The 23,439-nt window shown below is 43.7% G+C and overlaps 1 protein-coding gene across 1 annotated transcript in view; it reads left to right on the top strand.

Annotated features, from left to right (window-relative positions):
- LOC115318333 (4-coumarate--CoA ligase 1) overlaps positions 1–23,439 on the top strand; it is a 35,648-nt gene that overhangs the window by 10,323 nt on the left and 1,886 nt on the right. The window contains exons 3-8 of the mRNA XM_029978043.4: positions 3,914–4,017; positions 5,036–5,235; positions 7,191–7,199; positions 10,137–10,296; positions 14,185–14,454; positions 18,201–18,345. Of these exons, the coding sequence (XP_029833903.2) occupies positions 3,914–4,017; positions 5,036–5,235; positions 7,191–7,199; positions 10,137–10,296; positions 14,185–14,454; positions 18,201–18,345 (888 nt within the window). The remainder of the gene's footprint in view (positions 1–3,913; positions 4,018–5,035; positions 5,236–7,190; positions 7,200–10,136; positions 10,297–14,184; positions 14,455–18,200; positions 18,346–23,439) is intronic.

A 23,439-nucleotide genomic window follows, 5' to 3' on the forward strand; every position in this document is an offset into this window, starting at 1 on the left:
CGTGCGGTTCGGGGATCTTTGCTGCTTGTCGTATAGTGTTGCCAGGGGTCTCTTGCTGAATTAGTCGCCACTCACGGTTGAGAGACTCTCATAAACGATAAATAAAGCAGTGTTGTCTTAGAGCTCGAACGTGCACAAACAATTAATGAAAACAACGAAATTACTAACAAACCGCAGATTTATTAAAATATCTGAAGCTTAAAAAGCGCTCTTTAGAATGCGCAAGACATTCCTTCCATGCCGCATTGCCGCCAGCCAGTGTTCCTCCGAAATGGCAAATAGTCCGCTACCAAGGTGCACGTTGCGCTGCCCTTTTGGTGGATCGGTGTATATTGCTTACACGCAAGAAGTACAAGAAAGGCTGCACACAGATAAAACAGACCTTTCTCCGAGCAAGACCAGCAATCCATTGCCGGGCCCAGCCCTCATGCGTCGTTGGCCGCGTCAACGTCTTTCTCTTCCCCATGCCCACACGTCACAGAACTCTGCATGGCTACTGCATTTCCTGCTTGGTTCACGCGCGCACCCCAACGACGTGCTCCTAGCACACCCCAACGTGGCGGAAGCGTTACGCGGTGTCAGCATCGCCCAAATAGGCAGCGCACGCCCCTCCTACAGCGCTTTAACTCGTTCTAGCATGGCACCCTATTCTCATCGTGTTGGCATCTTGGCCTCCGGGGTTGAACTGAAGGAACGTCCAGACTAGTTTGTGCTACTAATCTTGAGTTCGCCTGCCTGCAGGTACTTATGCAGAACACCTTTTCTTGGTCGTCTTCTCAAAAAAACTAATTTTTATAAACGTGTTTCCATTTATCGGAAGCCAAAATTGCTTTTTTTGTCAGCGCACTGCACTTTTTTTTCATATGAGTACACTAACACCGAGTTTGAATCAAGGTGGTCGGAACAGTTGTTCAAAGTGTTTCAGGCAGCACTCAGAGGGGTGGCGCTGGCGTGCCCCCACGCGGTAGAAAAACTCCTGTTGCTTTTAAACCTAAAACAAAGTCCGTAAAAAAAATGGCGCTGTCTAGCTTGGCCGTGGTATAGAAAGCGGACCAAAATGGAAACACATACTAAGACAAAAAGTGAAAGGAACTTGCGCGCAGTTAACCGGGAAGAGCTCGCTCCTTTTGGTGTGGACTAGGAGTAGAGGTAGTCGCTAGCGTTTCTATATGCTGTATGACGTCGCGTGACCCGCGATAGCAGCCCGGATCTACTGGAGCAAGATGCGCGGCTGGCGTTCAGAAAAGAGACGAGCGCGGCGTCAGCGTTCGGATGGCGCTCGTGTTTCCTGGTTCTGCCACTGAAGTACGAGTTTCGTCACAAATAAGAGTTTCTGACACCTAACCAGAAACGGTTAGGCTCCAGTCATGCAACATAATTTTTGTTAAATCAGAAACTTTTCACCGCAGACCAGCGGGGCATCACTTCAGCACTCGTGTGTCTTGTGTGTTTTCTTTCTTTTCTCCCGCTCTCTGCGTCAAATGGTCGTTCTTTCACTGGCTTGTTTAACATTACGGCATTTGAAATCTCGACTAGCGTAAATAAAGGATAGAGGGGACGTTTTAACGTCCCCTCTATCGAAGACGATTACAGACAGGCACGTGTTTGACGTTTCCCTCTTGAATTGTATTGTATTGTATTGTATTTTAGTGAACTTTTATTGTACAGTGCCGCCTGTGCAGGTATTCAGGGAAAGGCAATGCGCCCATACACGTTTTCTGCCCCTGACACCGACTGGGATTCCTTCCTGAGATGAAACATTTTATTTTCTGGAAGTTTCGTTATAGTGCGGATTACATTCGTTCTGTGTACACCGCGTGAGTAAAAGTGGTCTTTCATGAAGACATTCTGTAAACGCCGCGTCAACGTGGTGTTCTTCGTGTTAGTGGTCGTTGAGGTAGGCGGTAGAAAACTTGTACCTTGTACGCAGGAACTAAACCAGCCAATTTCGGTCCAAGTACGGTGTAGACGTCGGACATCAGGGGCTAACCTCCGGGATTGGAGGCCATGTTTACGCTCCTTGCAAGTACCGCGCGCTTGTTCGCGGTAATATGCCGGGCAACTGAATGTAAGCGAAAGAACGCCAAGCCAAAGCCCGAGCTGGTCACAAAAATAGACTTTCTATGTGTGCTCATACAGGTCTATATTTTTTTTTACTCCTTGAGTGACGAATCCGGGGCTCACATATATTTCTTTATTAGACTAGTCCATTTTGCGAAACGACATTCCTTCCAATACCAGAAATCGTGAATAATATTATAACAGTTAAACGATTGATTACACGCAAACTTATTATCAGAAGTATATTTTAATGTGAGTATTTAGAAAATGTATTTTAACGGCGTTATCTTTAAAGAGCATGTGGCGCGCCGGCCTCGGTGCCGTGCCAGGAAAGCAGGCGTGACGAGCCTGGGTCATAGGAACATGACCTATGCTCGTCTGTCTGGAGGAGCGTACAGTTTCCGTCCGCTGCCGAGTCCTCCCAGTGGCGCTGCGATCCTACCGTCATCGTTCGTTTGTGGGGAGTGCGTGCCCCGCTACGGGGCCGCCGTAGGGCGCTGGGAGAGAACACGTGTGCGATGGATGCGGTCCCGTCTACCATTGCAGGGCGCTTTTCTAAGTCGCCGTCTTCTACGCGTGCGGATGCCGGATCTACGTCTGCTCCTGCTCGGCGACGGTGTCGGCCACGTAAGACTGAAGTCAACAAGGCGGAAACAAAGGCTAGGCGTGCAGGGGCGGGCCGAGGATTGTTAACGCTATCGCGTTGCACTCTTAAAGGCGAAGCTTAAGCATTTTCGAACATTTGAAAGCGAAAGCATTAACTGTCCAATGAAGCGAACTGGCGTTATCAGCTTTTTAAGCCGCGCCAAACGGCACCTAAATTCCCCTGTCTCATGGAGCGAAGCCTGTAGTCAGTAGCAGCCACCCCCTTGGATTGCGCGTCGCGTAGTTCCAGGGAACGCCGCCCCACAGAGAAGCCCTCTCCATGGAGCAGCTTCACGGAATGGCCTTCAGTGCCTTGGCGTTCAGTGCCGTGCTCTGCCTTATCTCTAGCTTGGAGACTGTAGTCACGGAATCCCACCCGGAGACCCGATTGGCCTAAAACAAGCATAGCGTCCACTCTGCTGTCAATAGCGAGGGAACAGGATAGCTCCATACTTCCCAAGAAACTGCTCAACCCAAAAATGACCCCCATGGGAGAATCCAAGCACAAGCTGATCGGGGCGCGTGGCTAGCGTGGCGGTGCACTGGTGAACCTAGAGGTTTTTAAGGGAGAGGGGGATGCTCATTGTCGGTGTACAAGCACACTGGCTGGGCAACGGAGGGTGCGTCTTTCAGGAAAAGGGTGCATGAGCGCCTGATGCACCCGACTACACCCTTTTTTTCTTAGAGTGAAGCCGGTAAGAGAGAGCGGCCGCCGCAGAGCCCGCCCGGGGCAGACTCCGGAGAGGCAGCATGGCAGAGCTCAGCAGGGCGCGCAGCTTGTAGGAATACGCTACGTATACGAATGCTTTCGCATTCCAACGCGTTAGCAGTCTTAAGTTCACTTGTAGTTTTTTTTTTTATGATTGCTTCTGTGCATTTTCTGATTACAGTCTTGTCTCGTGTAATGTGCATCTCATTATTTGTCTAGCCCTTGTCAGGCCAGTGAAAATTGTACTCTGCGTTTAAGGTAACCGGGTCGAACGTATATGGCGTTGCGAAAAATTCAAAGGCCAACACGAAAACGAAGCCCGAGCTTCACATCTAGATTCTAAGATCTTCGTAAAATTATATAAAATATGCAAGAGCGCAATTTTTGTTTCTTGGTATATAAGAGACGTTAAATAAATCGGAAAGTGAAGATTAAAAGAGGTCCTATAATTGAACATTCAAATTACTCGGGGTTAAAACCTATCTTATTCTTTTCAAGGGGATCTCCTCTACAAAATCCGAAGCAGCAACGCTACCTACATTCTCACCACAGCAAGCGAAGCTAATCGATTCAAGGACTTCTTACAGGAGCTGGACATGAAGGTACGTTGGCTTAAGGTGCGCATGAAAAATAAATATGAATTTTCGCCGGAATTAATTGTTGCACCTTTAACTGAACATAATCCAGTGTTTCGGGGCAAAATACGAATTCGAAAAAAACACAAGTTATGCCAGCGTGGCGCCTATTTTTAAGTGATCATGTGAAGTGGAAATTTGTGAAGAAAGTGCGAGGAAGAAGCTTTGAAACGCTCACGCTATAAACTATTCGCATCTGGGAAAACAGTCGTACCAAACTATTGGCCAAATTGCTTACATTATAGCAAATATCGTACGTTTCTCAACATAAATTGTGAAGTAGGTGTTGCAAAATGGACGTTGTACTAAGTGTTAAAAGCTCGTTATGACATTAAAGATGCATTTATAGCGGTTAAATATTTGATACTGTGCAGAGATAAATGAAGTCCTTCAAAAACTGCCTATTAGTACGCGTCTTTATTCTTGCCTTTTTTTATTATTCAGTAGTGTTTTGTGCAATTAGCGCCAAAACAAAAACTAACTTCACGTCGTACATTGTGCACTAGTTTTTCTTCTCCACCTTATACAAAACATGAACTGAAGAAGCAATGCTGGCTGGCAAACATTTTTTACTGAGCAACACAAAAGGCACAGCGTCAATTTGGACCCTTAACACAGTAGAGGCGGTTAATTTATACAGTGTTAGCAAATCTTCGAAAATGTTGTTCTATGTCAATGATCAGCTTTTAACTTTCAGGTTGTTTTTCTTATGATTTTGTTAGCCCAGCTTAGAGTGGCTTTTCCGATTACGTAGAAAACATTCCTCTTTCACTCATGTCGCTCATAATAAAAAAAAAGGATTTTTTTAAATATTGTTTACGAGAAAAAAATATACATGCACGAATGCATCAATTGTCCACGTGGACGGAATTGTCTGGCCCTCTTTGTTTCGGTCTAGACGTTAAATCGTTTTGCGGTTATTTAACAAAGCATTGGTGATCATGCTTGAGAGTCTCTTGATCAGTTGGATGACCATTGCTTTCAGGGTTACTTCACCGTCGGCACAGCCGAAGGGTGTGTTTCCGTCACTGAGTTCAAGAAGCTAAATGAAAACATGTACAAGGAATTCCCGGTGGAGGACGTGAAGAACGAAGTTATTATGCTACTTTACACATCGGGGACAACGGGTCGCCCGAAGGCCGTCGAACATACGCACTACGGCATCGTGGCCAGGTTACCTCCCTGGTGAGTTTTCAAACTTGTGGTTATGCGCTCGTACCAAACCTCTAGGCGCCCTCAGGCGGTTTTGTGATAAGGTGGACGTACATGGAAAACGAAGCAAAATTATCCCGAGGTTTGCATGTCAATAATGGCGAAATTTTGATCTTCACCGATTCGCCTTAAAATTACTAAAACAAATTGATAGACACACCTGAACTAATAACATAACTTGCAACTCAGTATTTTGTTTCCGCGAAATTTTTTAATCTTTACATTTCGTTTGTTAAGTTGAGAAGATCTACTGTCAATACTGAAAACATGAGGTCAGATGTTGTAATGTGGGGGCAGTGCAGCTTGTTTCCGACAAGCTACAATAAGTTTGAGGGCATGCAATGAATTTTGGACAAACTCACGTCAGCAAGGCAAAAGAAAATAAGCAAAATTCTGTATTTTTTTTTATTGCTTGCTCGACTTGCAATTTCTACGACATGTGACGTAAACCCACTAGACAGCGCTAATGAACATGAATGTTGGTTTTGGCATTTCATTGGCCCTTTTCTCAGTGGCTATGTTTAATTGAGAAGTGCTAGATGCAAGCAGAGAAAAGCAGTCTTGTTATTCTAAAAGTGGGTTTACTTTTAAAAACAAAAAAAAAGTCAAAGTGTTTCTTTTTATAGAAGTTCCGCCCCTAACGAAAGATAGCGTAGAGGCAATCCACCGCGTTCCAACTAGGACAAAGAAGACGCCTATGGTGATTGTGCGCTTTGTGAACAGAAATGAGCGAAATGCATGCTTTCAAAACAAGCAAAAGTTAAGGTCGGAAGCCGATGATGGCAACGTGTACCTGCAAGAGAACATGACGGCGTCGAACCGGAAGTTGTTCTACGATGTTAGAGCAAAGGCGAAGCACCTCAGCTACAAGTTTATTTGGCACAAGGAAGGTTGTTCATACGTGAGAAAACAAGAAGGCGCACCGACAATTCGGATTGAGCACGAAGGCGATCTTGAAAAAATTAAATAGGAACTACCAGCGCTAAACATCTTTGTTTTATTAGTTCTTGCAAAATGAAACCCGAAAGTTTACTTGCCGCGTGGCAGAAAAACAATCTGGGTACGGCTATTGCGACGGCGTTATCTTCAAAAGTCACTTTAACGATGATAAAGACGGGCATTTTTGCAGGATCTTATACGCGAATTTCTATCTTAGGGCGGTCAATGATAATATCCTCTGTTCTTTTTGTTTTTTTATGGCGATTGACGCGTTCGTTCTTCCGCAAGACTTGATAACCTATCTTGGTGCGGATTATATTTCACACATGACCTGTTTCCATTTAAATGTTCGGTCTGCGAAAAGCAAAGCTGTAGATCTTGAGCTACTTTTCGATCAATTTGGTTTTTCTTTCGATGTCATCATGCTTACAGAAACCTGGTACACTGAAGAGACTGACGTACTACAACTCCCTACATACCACTCTTTTTACATAAATCGTAAAGAGAAACGTGGTGGTGGCTTAGCCATTTTGACAAAAAGTGCTTCTGGTGAAGTAATAGGTGATTATAGTTGCATTACTCAAGATTACGAAATGATGTGTATAAGCAATAACCAGAATATCTTTGCTGTGGTGTACCGACCACCAAACGGCAACATTGAATCGTTTTTAAAATTTTTCGCGTCTTTTTTGGTTTTTGTTAATGAAGAAAAATGTAATGTAATTTGTGGTGGGGACTTTAATATTGATATGAGCGCGGAAACCGTAGCTAAAAAAAGTTTAGATTCGCTAATCAGGACATATGGTTGTGCAAATGTTATTAATAGACCTACACGTGTTACTCTCCAATCTGAAACATTAATTGATTTGTTTATTTCAAACAGCTCAGTCGATTATATAAAAGCTGGCGTCATTGTTTGCGATCTGAGTGACCACCTCCCAATATTCATTTCTCTCAAAAGTTTCCCGAAAAAAAATTGTAGGACAGAGCGGACATTAGTACAAAAAATAACTTTAGATCGACTCAACGCTTTTCAGACCGCTCTTTCAAATACAAATTGGAGCCGGGTACTGTGTGAGGATAGTGCTGACGGGGCTTATAACACTTTTATAGAGTTATTTCTTGGACTGTATAAGACATATTTTCCTTTCACTTCTATTAAAACAAACAAGCGCATAAAGAAGCCTTGGATAACGAGAGATTTACTCTGTAAAATTAAGATAAAAGACGCTTTATATGGTAAATTCATAAAATCCAAGGACCGGAAGGACCTTAAAGTATTTAAAAACTATCGCAACAACCTGACAAAAGAACTAAAGCGCGCCAGAACGCGTTATCATTTTGATTTGTTCAAGGCCACACAAGGACGCACTGACATCATTTGGAACTACCTAAATTATCTTCTTTATCGTAATCGTCCCTTCAGTTCAATTGAAAAAAATTCTGTGCAATGGTACTGAACTTACTGGATGTTCACTGGCAAATGCTTTTAACGAACATTTTGTAAATATTATGGGTGCTACTGAAACCGAAACTCCTTTGGTTTTAAATGATGAACGAAACAGTGATTCGATATTTTTAGATCCCGTCGTCGAACCAGAAATTATAAGCGTGTTTCTTCAGCTTAAAAATAGTTCTAGTTGTGACGGCGATGGCATCCAGATAAGACCGGTAAAACATGTTATTCATCTGTTAGAACCTGTAATAACTCATATATTTAATATCTTTTTATCTACTGGAATTTTTCCTAAGCGAATGCAGATTGCCAAAGTTTCAGTATTGCATAAAAAAGGAAATGTAAATGAAATGGGAAACTACAGGCCAATTTCAATATTACCAGTGTTTTCCAAGGCGCTCGAAAAGGTTATTCATACACGTTTGACTAAATTTTCAAATAAGTATAACTTGATAACTCCATCACAGTATGGATTTATAAAACACAAGTCGACAGACTCTGCCTTACTTGTTTTAGAAGAATTTATTTTACAAAGCTTTGAAAACAAAAATATGGTTCTTGTAGTCTTTATAGATTTCACAAGGCGTTTGACTGCCTCAATCATAAAATTTTACTATCTAAATTAGATAATTATGGAATTCGAGGGCACGCTTTACAGCTGATGAGATCTTATCTGAAGCATCGAGCACAATATGTTTATATCAATGGGAATTCTTCCACTATAAAACCTATTCTTTCTGGTGTACCACAGGGTAGTATATTGGGCCCCTTCCTCTTTAACATGTACGTGAATGATATAGTCAATATTAATGTAAGCGCAAAATTTGTAAACTATGCTGATGACACGAGCATACTGTTTTCCGCAGATGATCCTGACCTATTATTCGATATGGCGAATCTGGCCCTGTCTAGGTTACAAACGTGGAGTCATTACAACGCATTACAAATAAATGTAAATAAAACCAAAGCCGTGCTTTTTCGTCCTAAAAATAAACTCGTTACCATTACCAAGGAGATAGTTTTGAATTCAACCAAAATCGGGATTGTGAATTGTTTTAAACTCTTAGGTGTCATGTTTTCTGAAAATATGTCGTGGGAAAGTCATATAAACTCTCTTATTCCGCAGCTATCCCAAACTGTGGGCATGTTAAATCGACATCGTTATATTTTACCAACAAGCGTTAAATTATTAATATATAATTCTCTATTTTATTCTCACTTAAATTATTGCCATTTTGTTTGGGGAACAACAACTTTAACAAACCTAGAAATGTTACATGTATTGCAAACAAAAGCACTGAGGGCTATAGTTGCCGTCTCGTATGATTTTCACACAGCTGGCTTATTTAAAAAATTTCGCGTATTAAACGCGCATGCATTATATGATTACAGGCTTAGCACTAGCCTTAAAATAGAGCAACTTAAAGACTCAACTTTTTTAACAGATCTTGGAAATTTATCAAAAAATGTTCATAATTTCCCTACCCGAGGTGCTGAATGTTAGGAGGTGGCTACACCAAGAACAAACTATGGCAAACAAATGCTTAAATACACTCTCCCCAATTTACTCAATTCGTATAGGACTAAAAGTATAGATTGGGATAAGCTATCCCTAAGAGAAGTAAAATCATCTTTTTTCTCTAGCAGCTGAAGGTAGTTGCCTTTCTTTCTTTGTGATCTTTGTAACTAGTTTTTGCATAATTTTATCTCTGCTGTCTGTCCTGCCTCAATGTAAAAAAAGGGAAAAGAAATCTAAAATTTGTTTGAAAATGTGTGATAGCGACAATCATTGTACAATTTTTTTTTCTTTTCTCCTCTTGAATATCGTTTTTTCCGGCTCTGTTGCTGCTTTCTGTAGGCGGTCAGGGACCCGTCAAGCTGTACCTGACAGCTTTTTTCCCTGATCGCCACCATCTTATGGTGGAAAATAAACATTATTATAAACATTATTTAAAGGGCGTAAGGTTCTACAAAACCGAATTCAGTCTGTCAGTGTATGGCGACACTATTAAACACTACATACCAGATATAACAGGATAAATAAAACTGTTAGCATGGGTTCTTTAACGGGCATCAGTTAGTAGTGATACGAGAGAACATACAAGAACGACGATCATTCAGATCAAAACGGGCAGAGTTGGTGATAGAGTTCAGGACCCCTGGCTTCAGCAGTGAGAGCTTTCCGTTTGTGTGCTCTGAGCTCCGGTGCGTTAACACACTCGGCCATCGAACTTCCATTTGTTTCTTTAAGTATTTGTGGTGTATTTGTTTGTATAGATAATTTCTAAACACCTACTATGTGTCACTATGCCCACAAAAACGTTGTGTTTTTTACGACATAGAAAGTCATGATGACGCGCCTAAAATGTACGTCGAGAGCGTGCTTCTAACCTGTCAATGATAAAGTAGTATTAATCGTCAAACTAATAAAGTGCATCTAACATTTTAATTTTTTATTTTGCTGATTACCGTGTCGTAGCTTCTTCACTGATGAGGACATTGTCGCTTCCCGAATTTCTATTGCATCGTTGTTGGGCTTTCGAATTTTCTTGAGCGCATCCTACACCGGAACAAAGGCCGTTCTGTTCTCCTCACCGGCAAGTACAGAAGAAATGATTAACGCCATACAAAAGTACAAGGTATGTCATAAACAATATCCCCAGTAGCAACAATCATCGTATGTGATATACAACATAATTTAGCCTATCGTTTTTTGTTTTTTTTGCCAATGGTACCTCAGTGCCGTTAATTAAACAATTCATATCTTGCTGGAAACCAAGAGGAATTTTCAATGTTGCCTATACAATGGCAAAATAGTATAAAAATAATACATGCTGAACCTTTCAAAATATAGGTAATTTAGTCGTGAGACTTCTCACAAAGATATTTATTTTGTTCTAACTTATTTTGATAAGTTATATTTTTTATTTGTGTGATACAATAACAAAGTTGCTATTTCCGCCATTAACTGTCACAATGTAAAACCGAACCACGGACAGCTTTTACGTAATTGTTGGCAATTTTGAGGTCTGAGGTAAACGGGATATAATGATAATTCGACTGTGAAAATGTACAGTCCCAGATTTCAAGCACGTGCATTAGCGAACAAACCAAGTTAAATTCTACTATTAAAAGTGTATGAAAAAACACGACAGGTGTATTTTCTCCATCGGCGTTCTTTGACCTGTTCCCTGCCATTGTTTACAACGTTTACGAGCTGGCCCGATTTGCACTCTTTTTATACTAAAATAAAATATAGCAATATGAAGGGTCACATTGTATCACATTTTCTGTAAATATTATATCATTATTCCTAACATGTTAAAAAAACTTTTATATTAACCTGATCTGACATTTAACTCGAACGTAGGAGTGGCACAAATTTTGATGCCAGCTATGCGAAGGAGATACCGAGCTGTGCTGATTGTATATATTTGAGAGGGCAAAGTAAACCTGTCGATCCAAAGCAGGTAGCACTAGAGGGGCCCACGTAGGTCTCCACGTGGGCAAAGTGGGATGGGGCAGCCCCTACAATACACCCTTGGGTCCCACGTCGGTACCACATAGGCATGCCCAATGGGCAATACGCCAGAGCCGGCAATACGCAAACCAGAAGCGCCCCTGGCGGTTCGCGTGCGCTCTGGGAGCAGGGGATTTTCAACGGGTAGTTTCGGTTTCAGTTTTTTCCGGGTAGTTCATCTCTTGTCTGCTATCGTGTGCGTACCCCCATTGCTCACATCGTCGTGGACTGCTCCACACTTAGGCGCGAAGCAGTGACTACCTTTTTCTTTTTCGCTTGAACGCATTCTTTTAAAGCGAGGTTTGTCATGTACCACGTTAGCCAGATTGAAAATAGCAATCGGCGAAGCAAGGGTGTCATAAAACTGGAGTACTAGTCTCTATGGCTGTTCTCCATGTTGCAAACAAATGCACGCAGTGAGTTGTCACGAAGTTCGGCGTACCTCATTTTGCGTTCACTTCACTTAGCCATTGCGGGGTTTTCGCTCATTCTCCATGCCAGCAAAGTCGTAATTGTTGCGTTATTCGCTGGAAGGAATGGGTACTTACTGCATCGCACGTAAGTATGGAGCACTTTACGACGACGTGAGCAATGGCTGTGCGGATACGGTAGCAGACGACCGATGCACAAGCCGGCAAAACCGAAACCAAAAACTACCCGTTTACAGTCTCTTGATCCCGAGTGCGCACAAACCTCTGGGGGTGCTACTATTTTGCATACTGACCGTTTGGCGGCATAGCGAGGGCACACTCACTTGGGTTGCCGGCACAGTACCCCTGTAGGCCCCAAATCGGCGACAAGAGGGCATGCCTTAACTTGGATCGCCCTTGAAGTACCCCTGTGGGTCCCACTCGAGCCAGCTGGGGCAGAGTGAGCATAAATGTCTTAAATGGGCTCCACGGGTGCAGCCCGTAGGCATGTCCACCTTACGCTGCTTGTGCGATTCCCCGTGGGTCCCCTCGGTTCTGCAAGGGCAGAGTTTGCGAAAAAGTTGGCTCAAGGGGGGGGAGGGGGGGGGGGGCAAAGCATGGACACGCCTAACTCAACTGCCTGTGCATTTCCCGAAATTAAACTTTTTATGATATTGTAACGAATGAAGTCGACAACACGACGGTTATTCAACTGAAAGTACAGGTTTAATCGGGGAACGTTTGCCAGAAACAAAAGGAAGAACAAACTGCGAGAAAGCAGCAGCGAGCGTTGACGGCGGCAGCAGTGAGCGACGGTGCATCAGCGTGGCAGCTGGCCAGCGCGAAAGAGAATCATTGGATGGATCGGGGCAAAACTGCGGCTGGGCTCCTTATCTACTAAACTAGGCTTCTCAAAAATTCGGCTCAGATTTTTTGGTAATGAGCTAAGGCGAGAGTGACTAGGCGAGGCCATTACGGACTACTTATCATTTACGCTCGGTGTTAGAGTATACGCGAATCTTCTAGAATCTATATGAACGAAGAAGCGTTCCTTGTCGGTCATGCACGCGGCGACATTGCGGATCTTTCAAATCAAATCCTGATCGAACCTTTATGTTCCAGAAACACTGGAAAAGTTGTTGAGATAGGTTGATTGGGTCTGGAACCCTTGGATCTTGAGTGCACATTCAGAAAGTTTTACATAGGTGCTTTGTTTAGGGGCTACCAAATCACCGAAAAGTGTAGTATAACACGCGAAATATATTTTTCTTATTTGCATTTTTTTATTACTCAATTACTTCTCAGCCTGTATGTAGAGAAGGCCGTTTCACGTGGGTGTAATATTTTACTCAGGGTTTTGAATTTCAGTTTCTCGGAATGTCGTTATTTGTCTTTAAATTCGGTAGTTGTAGCCGGCTCAAGCTGGCTATGTGTACCCGATCACCTCTTCGAAACCCACTCTGCACAGTTTTGGCTTTTATTTAGCACACGTAAAATGAGAAAATATTTTGTCTTCTCCAAGACGTTTAATCGATCATCAAGGCATGGAGATTCTTACAAGTACCATAATAGTGATCATTTCTCCGGTAGGCAAACACAGAAAGTGAGACATGTCCTATTTGTTACATGCCTCACCCTTCGCGGAATTATCAACTGACCCCGAACAAGCTGAGGTTCCAGAAGGAACCTCATGTGGGCTGCCAAAATAGGCCCACGCTGGTTCCCATGAAGGAAGTTTATGTGGGCTGCCCACCTAGACGCTCTATGGGCCCCACGGGGGGGGGGGGGGGGGGGGGGGGGGCCCGATTAGGATGCCCAAGTAGATTCGCAGCGGGTACCACAAGGGGAGCTCATGTTGGTCTGGGGACTCTCACAGGGGAGCTCCTGTGGGTCTAGGGATTCTTACAGGGGAGCTCCTGTGGGTCTAGGGATTCTTACAGGGGAGCTCCTGTGGGTCTAGGGATTCTCACAGGGGAGCTCCTGTGCGTCTAGGGATTCTCACAGGGGAGCTCCTGTGGGTCTAGAGATTCTCACAGGGGAGCTCCTGTGGGTCTATGTATTATTACAGGGGAGATCCTATAGGTGCCTCTAGGGCAGCCTAGTTGGGTTGCTCAAGTGGACACCGCTTGGGCAAGACTTGCAAGATACACGGGACCCCCGTGGATCCCCTTTTAGAGCCCCCTTTGTGCTACTTGGGCAGGCACCTCGGTGCTATTTATTTGCAGAACCGCAGAACTCAAGGATTGTGAGCTCTCAAATAGTTGATGCTAATAAAAAAAATTACCACTCAAAATACCTTGAATCATGTTCTCTTTTAGTCGTAGAACTCTTGAAATATGCCGTATTTTCGACAAAAAAATGTGCACCTCTAAAATATGCAGATATATTTTCTGACATATATTGCTAGAAAAACATCTGAAAACTACAGGCATCTTGCGTGTATTTATTTTTTGTTTTTGTTTTTATTCTTGTTCTGGAGTTCTTGTAAAAATACATTTGTTGAATTACTAGTACATTTTCTGCATGCAGAAATTATAGCTTCAACAATAAAACTTGTGAATCCCATTATTGAAATAACATATTTCGTCCTGATACAGGTGACGACGGTGGTAGAAAGATACACAACAATATTAGAGCTCTCCAAAAAAATTGAGCAAGAAGGAGTTCGGCTAAATTTCGTCAAGAACGTAATTTTTACTGGCATAAAAACCACGCTTCGAAAAGTAAAGGAACTGGAACCCTCGTTCGACTCATCCACCCTGAAAAACGTTTATGCAAGTAACGAAATTGGCTGGATCTGTCAACCTCCAATGGGCGTCTCCAAATGGTATGGCATTGGATTTCCATCTCCAATGGCTCAAATTAAGGTAAAGTTAGTCAATGCTATTGGTATTTACAATATTAATATTTTACTTCTAAGAATGTATGCTGTAATTGTAATTCATTTTTGTTTATTGGAGCCTGACAAAGTTTGATTCTGAGTTTCTTTTACCTGGCGTGGCAGCCAGCCACGATATGAAAATGCAAGTTATTTTTAGGCACAGCAGAGAAATGGTAACATGTTTGAAACCTGGATAGATTACTAGAGCGTTACCTATCAGGTTTCAGTTGAAACAAATAAGAGCTAATTTTATTTTGCTCCAACGTGTTAAGAAATATAGTCGTTTATTTTTCAGTTTGTATAAATACGTTCGCTTAATGCTTACACGAACGATCAAATGTAAATATAAAGGTGTATTGGAGCTCGTATGCTTTCTTTAACCTTTGGCCCTTTCGGACTCGGGCATGCCTCGGCATAGTTCACTGATGAGTGCACACACTCACCCTCACCAATCATGCGCGAGTCCAGAGTGAGTGTGTTCGTTAGTCTTGTAAACTCATGAGTTTGAGCTTGAGTGAGAGGCAGTAGTTCGATGAGCTCACTAGGTAGGACAGTTCATGAGTTCGCTGACTTCATGAGTTTCGTGAGGGGCGTCTGTTCGTGAGTTCACCCGCCGTCCCAGACTGCGTGGAGCCGAAATTGGCTAAAGGGGGCGTCACCGGGGATATTCGGACGCAAGCTGTTACCGGGGGCTGTGGTGCCATCCCGTCGAATACGTGTTCCCCAACGAAGTCCAAGGTCAGCGCATGCACCAGCACACTAATTCGAACGCTTTCAAACTTAATATACAATAATATGGTACACATAAGGAGCTCTACACGTAAACTCCTTCAGAAAAAAATAAGCACCAGGCAGTTGTTTTAGGCGAAATATTTTGTGTGAACGACGATAAATATAAAGACAGGCCGTTTCGGAATAGTTCTACTCAGCAAGCATACCGTCTTATTTTAAGGAGAAGTTCGCAAGTTTGTGTTCATGCAAATACAAAATACATACCTCAGTGGTGCATATTTGAATTATTATAACTCGCGCCGAAATTAACAACGATGCAGACGCTCACTTTATACTTGAGCAAAGTTGTCGCAAAGGTTTCAGGCGAACAGTGTATACGTAGGGAATACTTCATCACGAGACTCGCCATTATACTTTTTTTTTTAACCCAACAAAGCGCGTCTCTATCAAGCGCTCGGCAAGCGCACGGAAGGAGTTGAAGCGAAACAAACAAAAATACAAAACATTTCTTTACTTGCGTTTTGCCGACTGGCGCCGGAGCGGCGGACGACGACAGCAACCATGGCGGGGTTGTAAAAGCCGCGGAACACATTCCCAGCAAGAGCGCCAGCGCCGCGGCTACGGCGTGGTCGAAAACTGCTTTTGAGTGAGCGAGGTCGGTTAGTCAGTGAGTTCATGAGCTCGTTCGGGAGGGTCAGCTCGTGATTTCGGTGAGTCAGTGACTTCTGTGATGGCGTGAGCTCATGAGTTCTGTGAGTTTGTGAGGTCTGTGGGTTCGTGACTTCGGAAGTTTCATTTATGTGATTTTATGAGTTAAGTGAGTTCGTGCATTCGGTGAAGGGCGTGACAGAATGCTCACGAGTTCAGCGAGGGGCGAGAGTGTGACTTCGTTGAGTTAATTAGCTCGTGAGTGATGACTTGAAGTTGAGTGTGGTCGTGAGGGTGAAGGAGTTCTTATCTCATTATTGTGTACTTGCTGTGAGGAGTAAGTTGAGCCGCAAATGTAGACCTCTAGACTCAGGTACTGATAACGGCCCTTTTATGGTCAATTGTTATGGTAGGTAGATTGTACCAGTAGTCTTTAAACTAGACTCAATGGTTTTTGTGATTTATGAGCCTCCAAAAATCGGTAAACTCCAAGCCTAATATCTCCTGTTTTGTTGGACGTTTTCACTTCGAACGCATAACGATTTTATTAATGCGACCTCATTAACTATCACATCGAGTAGAGCAGGCGGCGTGTGTAACCGCGAATAACCTGGAAGAAATTTTCATTATCCCTGCGGTGTCTTTAACCTTGAAAACCTGCACGGAATTCCCAACGAAGCAGCTCCTATTGAGATATTGGTCGCGACGCGTCATAGTACTAAGGAACGCCACCCCGCAGAGAAGCCCTCTTAGTGGCGCTGCGGCTCGCACGCCGGTGAAAGGGAGAGGGTGAAGTGCGTTCCGGCGCCGCTCTTGCGTCAAGCGTTGCAGGAGGGGGAGGGGGGAAACTGCGGCCGCTTCTGCTCCTTTCGGCGCCGAGGAACATCGCGGCGCCTGAGGCATTTATATTGTCGGCGGCCGCCACCTCCGTAGTAGCGAAACGTGGCGGTCCACGCCAGTACACCGCATTCAAACTAAGGGAGCGGAAAAACGAGATTTATGCTTTCGTATTCACAACTCATAAGAAGTGCTTAGGTGTCCTGGGAATTCTTTTTATGTTTTAACCTTGCGTATTTAAAGGACTTCAATTATTTTCTCCCCAAGCAGCACAAGTCTCCAAACTATACTTCTTTAATGCCGCCCGAGACCAAGTAGAAAGGAATTAGTTGGCTGTAGTCATCTACCTAGGGGAAAATAATGCGAAACAATCGATTAGATTACTGGAACTCTGAAGTAAAAAAAATAATCTTCGTTTAAAGCGAACCGAGTCCCCTGAGCTAAACATTTGTTTGAAAGCGAGAAGCCTATTCAGAAAAGATGGACTAGGCTCAGAACCTCGGTGCAACAAAGTTCTTTACAGAATTATAATTTGATCACACTTTCATTCAAGATACAATAATTATTTTTGCAGTTTCTCGTATTTTACTGAAAACAATCTCAAAACCAAAACGAATATTGGACAAGAAAACCTAACACAGATGAGAATTCTTTCACCGCATCTACAAAATGCCATACATCGTAATATAGGCAAATGCGTAAACCATTTTTAAAACGAAACATGATACCCTAAAGAACTAACAAATTTGCAATACATTGTGACACGCAGGACTGAAAAATTGCATACCAACAAAAAACGGATTCACAAAATGCATGAAAAGTACAAAAGAGATATATCGACGGGCCTGTTAGGTGCGCATGCTGATGAAGCTGTACACCGCTAGTGACGTACCTAGGTCTTTTCGCAAATAACTCTGTGGATAAACCATGTACTACCCACTCTTGCTCGAGGGTTCCGCTCTTCATTTGAACGAGAATGTAAAGAACTCTTTAATACATGATTATATTCTAAATAACGTCAACTTGCCTTTATCTGGTTAGTTTTTGAAAAGTCAAAGGGTTTAGATCTCATCAGTGATATTAGTTTTGCAGCTGAATAGAAAACACACAAAACTTGAACGTTTCGACTAATCTTTTTCCTCTGCGGGGTCCCAATGCTGCGTCCTTCAGCACGCACTTAAAACTACATTTCCGGGAGCAACTTCAAACATAAACCGGTGTCAGAATTTATCAATTCTTGCCTATCTTGGCGATAGGTAACAATAAACAGGGTTAATAATGTCGCAAGAGTTGCTAGCATAAAATTCAAATAGTAATGTATAATGGTTAAGTGTTTCCACACTAAAATATAAAACTATATTATTCGTCTACGTTAAACGAAACTGTACGAGTATTAAAATGAACGAGAACGTCTCGCAAATTCAGAAAAGTAAAAAACATTCACATTTGATCTTATGCTGAAATGCCACTTTGAGATTTTTTTTAATAGAGCCTTAACTACAATTTTTTTGTCAGATTGTGGATATAAAGAGTGGGAACGTGCTTGGACCGAACGAACAAGGAGAGGCGTTAGTCAAGACGCCGACTTCCATGAGGGGATATTACGGCAACCCCGAAGCCACATCGCAGGCCATCACATCTGATGGCTGGGTACGAACAGGTAGTTGAGGCCATATATGTTTGGTTATTTTTGCAAAACAAAGCTAAGTGCTTAATTCAACATTTGTGCGTTGAGCTTGTATACCTTAACAAAGCATTTATCAAATGCATTTGCCTAGGAACTAACAATCCTCGAAACTTCGGAAATAGACGAAACAATACCGCTGTGAATTCGCGGTTATTATTCGCATTTTTCGCTTTAGTGTTTCAGTTGGTGGCAACGATTTTTCGTAGTGTGAATTTCAGTGCATCGAGTAATGAAATAATACTATTATTTACTGAAGTAGAAAAGAAACCACCCTGGTTGACGACAGTTGGTCAATGAGCTGTACTGAAAACGTTCCCAGAACCTAATTTACTCAATCAGTAACAAACCTGAGCAATGGAGCAGGCGCCAAACAAGGGACAGTAGAAATAAATAAAATCAAAATTAGTGTTGGTCTTATACAAGGAGTACAGGTCAGAGCCCCAGAATATTTTCGGCGCCGGCTGCGGAAGATGCAACTCCTGGAGTAGTTTTATAGCTAGCTGAACCTTGCGCCGATGTTTAGTCAACTAGTTATCCTTGCTTAGTTAGTAGTACCAAGATATTCTCTCTACCTATTTTTTATTTGAATAAGCAATACAGACTCTTATTATTTCTCTAAACACGCTTGATGCTTTGATTCCCTTCCAATATTACCTCAGCTTTGTGGGGTCACTGCTCAAGGATGCTACATGTAAAGAAAAACGCCTTCAAGTTTCAGTGGGCGAACTTTCGTCTGACAGTGCATGCCGCAGTGACATTGCAGAGTTATGTTTTTTTAATACGACACCTCCGTTCTCCAGCAAAATCTTCGATAAGTTGAGACGCCCGAAATAGCAAAATCAAGGTCAAGATCACGAATACCGCTTACGCTGTTTACGCATCCTGTTGTCTTGGATCGCTTCAAGTTTACGCTGCCGTAATATAACCTCCTTTCGAATGGAGAGGGAAGATTCTACTCCTTAGATTTATTCACAAAGGTACACAAGAACCGTGTAGTGTAACATTTGAAAAGAGAACGGCGAACTAAGACGGTTTTACTGGTAATCAACAGTGAGCCGTGATCTGTTCACTAGCGCGAGGTATGTGACGCGCAAATACGAGAAAGCCAAGGTTGATGATGATGCTATCTACAATATAAATGTGATGGTGGCCCGGAGGGGAAGAGCGCCCGTTGCCTGCCGGCAAACTAGGCTGGGAGTAATGTATGAGTGTTCTTTGCTTGTCCGCAATGTGGCAGAAACACTGCTGTGCAGGGTTCGGATGGCGGCGCTCATGGTGTCAGTAAAATGACGCGTGTTACAAGACACCTTGTTCTAGCCGATGAACAGTGTGCAAAACCGAGGTGCCCCTAGCCGCTCAGATACGTATAGGGAAACACCTGTCAACGAAAATTTTAGTTTCGGCTTCCTCCATCGGAGCGCGACCACCTGTAAGCGGTCACCACGGACCTGCACCACGCCCCTCAACGCAGCGTGCCTTGACGAATCTTCGTAGGTTGACCTATGTGTGCATGCGGTAAAGTAAATATACTTCCCTTCACCTGATCACTTTATGTTTCTCATAATGTTCGGGAAAGAGCTATACGATGTGGCAGCAAGTGGCCAAATGAATCGAGGCAATGAAAGAGAAAAAAGAAGGTAGCTTAAAAACGTAGATAAAACACGAAAAAAAAAAAAAACATTGTGAAACCAAGACGCTAATCTTAACGCTGATTCTCCTCAAATCTGTCCAAGACGAAAACAAACACAAACAAGGAGGCAGTGCGTAGAGCAGTGTACGCCGATTGACATGAGGCTTAGTTTCGCTGAAATCACATACTTGGTCTTGAATAAGTCACCGTCTGATACAGTCACGAGAAGTATGGTTACTGCATCACATGTACACGTAGGTCAACCTACGTTCAATCGCCACCCCCGCCCGTTTCAATCTCGATGAGCATCATAATGGCGTGCTGTCGTATATCGATCACTACTGCGCGGTGCACGTAAAATACCTCAGGCTAGCGGTGGTAATTCACTGGCTAAATATTTACAGGTGAGACACCAGACGCCCATTAAGGCTGACTAACTTCTGACTGTATAAATATACAGAACACATTAATATTTGGTCAACCTTCGAAGATTCGGCTGGGTACGCTGCATTGAGGGGTTTGGGGCAGGCCCCAGCTGTCCGCTTGCGGCTGACCGGTGCCCGATGGAGGAAACCGAAACTAAAATCTTCGCTGACAAAATGCACACTCACCTCAAGGGAAGCCTCAGTTTTACGCATTGATTATTATAAACTTTGTTTTCTAGTACCAGAAATAAAATAGGAGGTTGAAGTTGTTTTAATATCATTAAAACGAGTATCGGTACAAGAGGAGGAGATGACGTTGAGGGTGCTTTCCGCTTGGTAAAAACCTTGATCGCCTTTCGCACCTGCTACGGTGCCCCCCAACAACCAACTCCCAACACACTGAAAGCAACTAGAGATCCTCAATACCAACGCAGTTCGGATCGTTACCGGCCTTGCCCGATGCACACCGCTGGACATGTGCTCAATGCACACGCGAAGCTCAACACGGCTCGAGAAATCGTAGAGGAAATGGCGTGAGCTCACCTAGTGCCAATTCAACACTCAGCTCCCGGACGACAAATCCTGTAGATGATCAGCTCGGATATCAGAGTCTTTCCCCCCTCCCTGAGATTGGTCTCCATGGAGCGATGACATGTGAATTATGGGCGACCGATTGGTCCCAAGGGGAGCCGAGCCCCCTCACCCTGATATGCAAGCCTACCAAGTGCGACAGCACTGCACAATCATCTAAGACGGGACGGACACCAATGAGAAGCTCGCGGTATACATTGACGCGGCTTTCGTATCATCCCCTGACCGCCTTGTTCCTTCGCGGTTGTGATTTCCCGCCTAAAAATCCTCATGGTGGTAGCCTTATCCGGCGGAACGTCAGTAAAAAAAAAAAAGAACTTGGAGCTCTCCAACTAGTGCTGCGCACCATCATCAAGGATGGGGCTCAAAAAAGACACCTCCAGATTTTTACTGAATCTACGGCTGCTGTAACAGAACGCCGCTCCCGCCACTCCCCAAGCGCGTTAACACAATGTGACGGGTGGCCTCCGACCTACTTCCAGGTGACATAACAATCAAATTGTTCTGAATATCTGCCCACGCAGACACCCAGGAAAACGTACAAGCTCCCTGCATGGCCCGTGCGCAGCTAAATTTGCGGCATGCCGAGTAGTGCGCCAAGCCATCTACAAAAGCGCGGATACTCGCTCACGCCAGAGCTTGGCGAACATAGCGGAGAACTCGACTACGACCCAGAGGATGGAAAACAACCCGTCAAACAAACCTGAAGAAAAACCCCTCGGGCGGCCCTGACCCCCGGCGTAAATCCTCTCTCGAGTGGAATGGAGAGGAGATCCACGGTGCTGCGCCGGATGATAGTCAGTAATACCTCATTATGCCGGCGCGCAGGGCGCATTGAACCACGCAACCAATATCACCCCACTGCCGGTCCTGCCAAGACGCCATCCTTATTGCCGATAAACGTCACGTACTTTGGTGCTGCCCGCAAATGGAAGAGATTTTTCGAAGACACACACCACGAAACGTCTCCACTATGGAGGAATGGGCCCACCCTCGGGGCCCCTGCCGACAAACATCCGACTGTTATGAACATGCTTGTGGAATTCATTCACGATCAGGAATGACTGCCTGCCTACTGTAAACCTTCTCACCCCCCCCCCCCCCCACCCCCCAGCCATAGATTCAGGCTTGTAAGCCACCAATATCATTGCCACTCTCTTTCTCCTCTAAACGCCAATAAACACTTTGAATTGACCAGCCATTCCCAGCCAGCTGTGATCGTATGTTTCCACCCAACCCACTTTAATTTCACCATATTGAGACAAATGATTAACTGCTTAAAGACGACTGGGGGGCACTGGGATTGAATCTGATGCAAACGTCATATCGCCTACTCGAGCCACACCCATTATTGTTTTGACATGGAAAGGAGCCGTGCAAACATCTGGTCATGAAATCACAGCAGCACGGAACAGATTAACAGTCCCAGTCTGCACTCGATAAATTACCCCTCCACAGCGTCGAAACATGCCGCCGAACCTCGGAGGCTGATAGACCTCTTGGTATTTAGACGTTTGCAAAATCCGATTGGTTTTCCTTCAACCATTACCAAATTGAAACACAAAACGAAAACATTTCGAAAGGTTCTGTAGGAGTCCATGCGTTTATAAAGAAATACAACGCGCTTCCGCTGATAGCGGACATCTAGAAAAAGATACATTTTAGTTGACATCACCACTCTGAGAGCCCGGGCACGTAACCTTACGGGTTACGCAGCGAGAGACCGTTATATGAATTGATATAAAATGCAATTGGAGGAAAAGCGGTGAGCGGCAGCATGCAACTGAATACTATTGATAGCTACAACACCAGATAATACCAGCACATGCGGCGACGAGGCAAAAGGCGCGTGGTTCTGGGGGAATATGTTGATCAGATTCAATTACTGCGCCATCTACTTCCGTCCTGGATCACTAAATTCAATCGATGCAGGCAAAGCGCACCTCCCCCTTTAAGCATCGCAATGGAGGTCTTCAGGTTTGTCGTCCGAGGCCTTGAGACACATAGTTAAAGCATGTAACCTATCGCCGAAATGCCCCGAAGAAACAAACCCTTCATCTTCGCTTCTGTCTTATTTGTTTTCTCGCGGGAAAGGCAAACCAAGCAAACGATAGACAATGACTAAGCTCTGGGACTCCATAGCATCTGTGGAAAATCAATCAGCGCGCTTTACTTTTTATGTCCGTTTCACCAGCGTTTCACTGATGAAATCTAATATTAATGTTCCTGAACTGCAATCCTGCAGAAATATGTCACGCCTTTCCTTTTTTTTCATAAAATCATCTTCTATAACGTATCATTGCAAGACTAACTTGTTTCTCAGCCTTCATATTTTCATCCCGTCCTGAGTTACCACTTTTTTTTTGCAACACAACCTGCATTTTATACCTTCGCACTTAAGACCAGCTATAATTGAAACCA

The sequence above is a fragment of the Ixodes scapularis genome, unplaced genomic scaffold, assembly GCF_016920785.2.
Source record: "Ixodes scapularis isolate PalLabHiFi unplaced genomic scaffold, ASM1692078v2 PGA_scaffold8__174_contigs__length_109621045, whole genome shotgun sequence".
NCBI classification, from domain to species: domain Eukaryota; kingdom Metazoa; phylum Arthropoda; class Arachnida; order Ixodida; family Ixodidae; genus Ixodes; species Ixodes scapularis.